This window comes from Aplysia californica, unplaced genomic scaffold, assembly GCF_000002075.1.
Source record: "Aplysia californica isolate F4 #8 unplaced genomic scaffold, AplCal3.0 scaffold00354, whole genome shotgun sequence".
Classification (NCBI taxonomy): domain Eukaryota; kingdom Metazoa; phylum Mollusca; class Gastropoda; order Aplysiida; family Aplysiidae; genus Aplysia; species Aplysia californica.
Window position 1 is genome coordinate 397577 of NW_004797624.1, and position 7421 is coordinate 404997.

Sequence of the window (7421 nt, forward strand, 5' to 3'; positions counted from 1 at the left end):
TAGTTCACAATTCACATATTATTTAGACTCTTGGACTCGCAACCGTAAGGTCGTGGGTTCGAATCCCGTCAAGGGCCCGACGTTGTGTCCTTGGGAAAGGCACTTTACACGAATTTTCCTCACTTCACCCAGGTGGGAATGGGTACCCGGCTATAGACAGCGAAAGATCTTGTCAGTTTGTTAGTGTTTGAGCGCTTAATCGGCTGCTTGCACTGTATGCTTCCCGGGAAGCTGAGAATGTTTCGGAGTGTTCTATGGTCTGCTGGGGTAATAATATAGTGTAAAGCGCATAGAGCCTGCTGCTGAGCGGGGATATGCGCTATACAAATGCTATCTATTATTATTATTATTATTATTTAACCCATTCCTGCACAGTGTTCATTTAATGGATCATGTCATTTTACCTCCACTGTAAGAGCAGTACAATGTTGGAACAAAATTATTCAGTACTAAACAATAATAATATTATACTGTATCTGATTTGAAACCAACGTATCCGTTTTACAGAATTATGCCCCCTGTTCCAAGATGGCGCCGCAAGTGAAACACTCTAGCCAGCACCGCCTCATAAAAGTTATTATAATTTTTTGTACATATTTATTTTTGCTTCTTTTTATAAATTGTAACAATAGGTTATCTTCTATTTAAGAAGGTCACTATCTTACTCATGGCTATTTATCAAAATTTCCTAACTCTTTTGACCTCTGAAAGTAGATCCAATAATGGAACACTATGCACGAGAGGGTGACTGTTTTTTCCCGAGGTGAGATTTCACCTTTGAGTCTCACTGTGTCTATTAATTGGAACGATATTTGGGTTCTCTATCCGTTGTAATGTAACGGAGACATGTAGATGGTTTAACACTCTTTTTTCTGTAGCCCAATCATATATGAGCGTAAGAAAGTGAATGTGAACCAGCTGTTGGGTGTTTGGGAGTCCTCTCAGGCCTATATTCTCGTACTGAGTCTTTATAGCATGTCCCTTCGGGTATTGGGTTTTCATTTCAAGAAACGGATTTCAAGAGCTTTTGTTTAATTAGTTTCAAGTGAAAGAAAGAAACCATTTTATTCCTTGTTATTTGTATTATATTAGGTGGAATATGCCCCCCCCCCCCCCGCCCTTGTCGACCAGCACTATGATCACATGCAAATACCAACATACCGTCACAAGCACTTAACATCCTGATATGTTTGAACAACATGTGCTGAAACTGTTTAGTTGACCAGGGGCGTGCTGTTAGCTCAGTTGGTATAATGCTTGACTACGGAGCAGCAGATGGCTCTGGTTCGAATCCTCTTGAATATGGGGTTTGAAGAGGGGTTTGGAAGAGGGAGTTTTTAAGGTTCGCTGGCTGTTTTTCTTGGTCCTAGAGGCGATGGCTGTTGAGTTCGGAGGCCCCAACCGCGTCTTTAATAACTTTAAAGTGTTGATATCGGTGATTACATTTTTGATTATACCAATAGCTCACCAGATTTATTGTCATTAAAAACAGTCCAAAAAGTGGTAAGACGTTTTGAGGTGAGCTGCTTAGACATTATTAGGCTGAAAGACCGAGTTGCAACCGCCGTAAGTGCGGAAGAACAGGATGCTGTCCGGACGGCCATGAGAACAACTAAGCAACATGGTATCACATTATCCTGACAGAACAGTTAACCACAATTTCAAACGCTGCATTGCTTATACAGCAGCTGATGGCCTAAATCAACATCAAAGTTAATGCCCAAATTTACGTCAACATGGACTCCGCTCAAAACGGCCCTGATGTACTTGCCATTTGCGATGGCCACGTCAACAATGGTCAAGTGAGCTGTCCATAGATGAGTCGAGATTCACAGTGTTCTTCAATGACAGCATGATCCGTGATCGGGGATGCCCCTGTGAAACCTTTCAGGACAGCTGTGCGTAGGAACATAACATCTTTGTATGGTGATTCTATCACAGTGAAGGGTGGCATTCATGTCAGAACAACAGAACATTCCTCTAGCGTATTCAAGGAAATTTAACACGAATTCGCTACAAGGATGATTCTTTAATCCATTGCCTTGTCTGCTCTGAAGTCAATGGGAACCACGTGCTATTCCCAAGGACGATGATGCTTGACTTCACGATACTCGTGTCGAAGACGTAGTCCCGTAACGCCAGTGAGTGGTCAGGATGGTCTGACCGGCTTGCTCACCTGGTCTCAACCCTCCAGAATATTTACTGGATGTTCTTTTTTGCAACACTGTTGAACCGACTTGTACCCACGACCTCCGCCCAACAACGGCTACGAATTCTTTTGCGTTCTAGAACAGACATGTCAGGCAATACCACAGCCCATTCTAAGAAAAAAAATAATTCAACCCATGATGATGCAACGTTGCACTGACTGTTTAAATCTTAATGTTAGTGTTTTTAAGCCTCTCGATGATACCGTTTGATAAGTGTGGCTTTGAAAAATGGGGATTCCTCATTGAACACCTTGAATTAGACACACAAACACCAACATTGTCAAATCCATATGTTGTAGAGCTCAAAGGAGTGAATTAAGTATCCTTAAAAATTGAATTGTATTTGGGAGGAAATTTTGATTCAGTTTATCAATTTATGTATTTCGACACAGAACATGTATTTATTTTTCTCGATATGCCAGATACATGGTTTGCATCCGACTATTAACGGGCGATGCATTCTCTTTGATGCCCCATTCATTTTCTCTTCAGCATGACTTGAAATACGGATAGGGGAAATAAATACCTGTTGATGTGAGCAACAATCAAGGCTGTCATTGTTAGCACGAGATTGCTTTGGAGCATGAAACAATATTTATTATTATCTTTTCTAATGTAGAACTGTGATTTAAGTAAGGTAAAATTTGGTTTCCGCTTGTAAAGAACAAAGACCCTTCACTCTGGAAAGGAGTGCCTTAAGATAGTATACGAACACTTCGAAAAATTAATGTAAACCTACATGAAAGGACAAAAAGAGTATATCTAGGTTTTTGAACCTCAGAGTTCAACTCAAAGAGAATCAAACATATTCTTAAAAAGTAAAAGCCGCTATATTTCCTAAGTGCATGGCCAGTAGTATCAGTGTTTACCTTCTAGCTTGTACACGCCTCATACCACAAATTTATGTTACATCATTAAATCTGATGATAACTTACCAGACAACGATGTGAATGAAGCAGGTTCGAATGTCGGTTTGGGGTATTTTCAGACTTTTGTAATTTTGGGGAATACTCAAAACTCTCCAGCCAAGAGGCAAAGTCTAAAAGCAGGTATCCCAACTCTTGCATACCCTTTGGGAGTCAAACAAAGCGTAAAAATCTTTTCATGTTCTTTGATATTAGTGTTGAAGCAGCAGTACATGTCTCATCAATAAAAGACCACGATCATCACTATTGCAAACACCGTCTCTATTGTCACCACCGTCACCATAAACAACAACTTTGAAGTACATGTAGCTTCAGATGCAGGACTTTCGTAGGCAATGTTATTACTATAACTTTGAGTAATATTATGACAACTAACATCAACATTAAAAAACTAAGGACACCTCCACCAACTCCAACATGTGTGTGTGTGTGTGTGTGTGTGTGTGTGTGTGTGTGTGTGTGTGTGTGTGTGTGTGTGTGTGTGTGTGTGTGTGTGTGTGTGTGTGTGTGTGTGTGTGTGTGATCATTTGCCATGTTTTAGCAAAGTTCTCTTTGTGAAGAGCAATAAATTAAATTTGCGTTATCTTATTCTATCTTCTCTGTAAGCGTGTTGTTGCGTCGATCCTTGTCTTGGGTAGCTTTTTTTTTATATAAGCCAGAGAGACATTAACAACTCAGACACTTTTCAAATTCTGTACCCGTTCATCTTCACAATTGCTTCTTACACAGGAGGCTGAACATCACAATGACAGGTAAATAGGTGGCTAAGAAAGAAAAGGAACCTTCGAGTGAAGCTGTTTAGTAACAAGTAACCGGTCGCGGTAATGTATCTCTCTGAGTCCTACCCTGATTCAGGGGTGTGTTGTCTTTTAACATCTAGCAAATAGTCTTCACAAACGAACACAAGACCACAGTCGTTACAAACAAGTAGAACATGTAGTAAAAGTACCAAAAAACCATTTGATAAGTTTCAGATTTTTCATTTATTTTTGTATGCATTATCAAAGACATACAATATATACAGCACCAAGGAGTTCAAGTGTATTGCACTTCGATCAAAACTGAATGAGTATTGCACATATACAACAATGGTTTCCTCACATATCAGACATTGAAATGTAATAACTTACATTCTTCTCTTTGTTTGTTATTTCGATTTCAGAAACGCATGTAACCTTCATCCATGCCTTTATGCTCACTTCTCACTCTCTCATTCCTTGAACATACATTTAGGCAATATATTGTCTCTTAAAGACAAGTTTAACATTTGGTCCCGGTCAGAAACATTTGAGATTCATTCTCACTCTCAATAATTATTAAGCAATCTCCATGAAGGCACTAGGATAGGATAAAGTGACGAATGGACAAATCAAGGCATGGTATAACATAACATAGTACATCACTGACTGAAAACTGGATGTTGTCTTTGAGCATGAAATCACTGGGACTATAATTTAATTTGACTTTGTATAAGATAGGGGGAAACAAAAGAGGTGGAGAAAGAGGGAGAGAGAGATAGAGAGATAGAGAGATAGAGAGAGAGAGAGAGAGAGAGAGAGAGAGAGAGGGGGGAGAAAGAGAGAGAGAGGGAGAAAGAGAGAGAGAGGGGGGGGGGAGAGCGATATAACGAAGAGTGTTGATGCGAAAGAGATGAAGAACAAGTACAGTGAAGTGTTGGGCACGGAGACGTATCACATGATTTCTTGTAGCTGTTCAACTATACAACGGTGATAAAGATGACAATGATGATGAGCAGGAGAAGCAGAAAGGTGATAATAACTTTGAGAAAGATGACCAGATGATCTCGCTCGTCCAGTCACACTCTATTTTTGGAAAAAGTCCACAAGGCAAATGCAAGAGAGACACAATAATCGACACAAAAGCGAAGGACTATTGTTATCAAAGTCTTGTTTTTTTTTTTCATCTTTTTTAAACTATACAACAGACAGAAAGCAGGCACAGGTTGGCGAAGAAATGAAAAGATAAAGACACAGACAGAGTATACAATTCAGGCAGAACTACATACAGGAAAGCACCATAGGGTTAGAGAACAGACTAGAAGAGACTGAATGCCCCCTGTCAATGTTGTTGAAATTATGATGCATTAATTCAGTCTCAAAAATAAATGGCCCAAACGAAATGATTGGTCAGGATCAATTTTTTCTTAAAGAATCGCGCAAATCATTGCACTGTTGCATCGCTTGTAGTGTTATGACCGAAAAAAGTATAGTTTTAGATGTGTACACGTTTGTATGTGCCTGATTTCTGTTTACTTTTCAGTTATATGTCTGTGAAATTATTTCAAAGGCCTAGCATTACAGACCCGTAAGAATGATAAGTCACAAGCGGCGAGCAAAAAGTTATCACATAGAGCAGTATATAAATAACTTTTGGGAAAGGGAAAACATACATGAAAGCATGCTGGCAAAGTATTTCGATTCAGGTGTATTTTGTTTCAGCAAGAGAAAGCAAAGTGCTCTTTCATGTGGAATTGTTTTCAGAAAGTTTGACCCAATTAGAAAGAGAGTGGGGTAATATGAAAAAAATATGATCGACAGAATGTTTTGTTATTATCATATCTTTGTGATCCCCCCCCCTAGCGAGTGGGGTCAACAATGTATATCTTTGACAACCATGGTAGACATCACAAGTCCGTAGATAGAAGTAATGGAGGGCTGATCTTATTAGCACAAATTACGTCATATAAAAATCACCGAGAGTTCTGTAATGAGGTCATTGGTTCATCGTTTGCCGTACACAAGCTGTAACCAGTTTGTGATCAGTTCGTTAGCGAGTACGGTCCTTCGGATGGTTCATCACAACCACGAGTCACGGGGAACACTGTGTTTACACCTTCTCCGGCGACGCTTGACGGCGGCAATCGATAGGCATCTGAAGCCACTTGGGGTGTGGCAGGATCACAGCGGGTCGATGAAACAGGAGCAGCAAATGACGTCCATGTTTCTTCTCGAGGTGGTTTAAGAACTTTGAACAATGTTGCTCTAACTGGCAGTTCTCGTTGAGATAGCAGCAGTAATAAGCGTTATTGTCACTTTGTTCAGCGAGCGAAGAAGCGTCCGATGATGTTGACCTTCTTCTTTCTGAACTTGAGAGCGGAACACACGACGTGCTCGAAGACTTCTTTCAAGCCGTCCCTTCTCTTGGCGGAGCACTCGATGTAGCAGTCAGCACCGATAGCTTTGGCCATTGCTTCACCTTCTTCTGTAGCCACCTCACCCTCGTTGCCATTGCGCATGTCAATCTGTGTTCCGACCAGGAGTACGGGACGTCTGCGCTTGGTGTGGCGTTTGATTTCTGGAATCCAGGAGTTCCATACGCTGGAGAATGACTCGCGATCACAGACAGAAAAACACAAGACGAGGACCTCGCTTTCTTTGTAGGTGTAGGCTCGGAGATCTTCAAAGTCACTCTAGAGAAGAGAAAAACAGAAAAACACAAGGTTAAGAATTTTGTTAAGTAAATAATATTATTAAAAAATGAACAACATGCCATGAACTACAATGCATTTTGACTGAGAGAGAGAGAGAGAGAGAGAGAGAGAGAGAGAGAGAGAGAGAGAGAGAGAGAGAGAGAGAGAGAGAGAGAGAGAGAGAAACATCCCTATATTTATGACTCAGGCTGAATAAGTAGTCCTCCTCGAATTACCATTTGGGCTCGGCCGACAGCCAAAACGTTATAGCACCTTGGTCTATATCCACCCCTCTAAATTGTCCCAAAATGACCCGCTGCTTCTTGGTTCTATTCTTGCTATGCAAGAGTATCTATTTCCGTCAACACGCACGTAAACAATTTGCCAGTCTACAATGCGAGGAATGTTTCTTATCAAGATCCACCGGCATAGTTTCTGGCCATTACGATGACCAGCGCTTTGTGTAGTGGCCAACTTCTGACCAACTGCCCACATTCCAATGACGCCATGGTCTTCTATCTTCACATTCCATCATGCGGAACTGACCGCGGCTCTTATCGCTGACTCAAGTGACCCTCACGAGGGGAAACACCTGTTTCCTTGTGGGAGCTTGTCTGTATATGACACATTATTGTGAATAGCAATGTGTGGACTGTAGACTTGACTAACCTAATTGCGTCAAGGAATTATATCATAGACCCCACGCCAAGCCAACGGACAGTTGGTACTTAGGGGTAATATAAAAACGAAAGCCGAACATTGACCAAATATGTCTGTGACAATATGTCTTAAGTCGGACCAATTGGAGTAATGGTCATAGCTCGAAGGGGGTACCTATATCGGATTATCTGCCCC

At 40.9% G+C, this 7421-nt stretch overlaps 1 protein-coding gene across 1 annotated transcript in view; it reads right to left on the bottom strand.

The window, feature by feature from the left end:
• Positions 1-5046: 5046 nt before the first annotated feature.
• Positions 5047-7421, bottom strand: part of LOC101850184 (cell division control protein 42 homolog) — a 4418-nt gene continuing 2043 nt past the window's right edge. Inside the window, exon 3 of the mRNA XM_005103015.3 lies at positions 5047-6566. Coding sequence (XP_005103072.1) covers positions 6195-6566 — 372 coding nt within the window. The 3' untranslated portion in view covers positions 5047-6194. The remainder of the gene's footprint in view (positions 6567-7421) is intronic.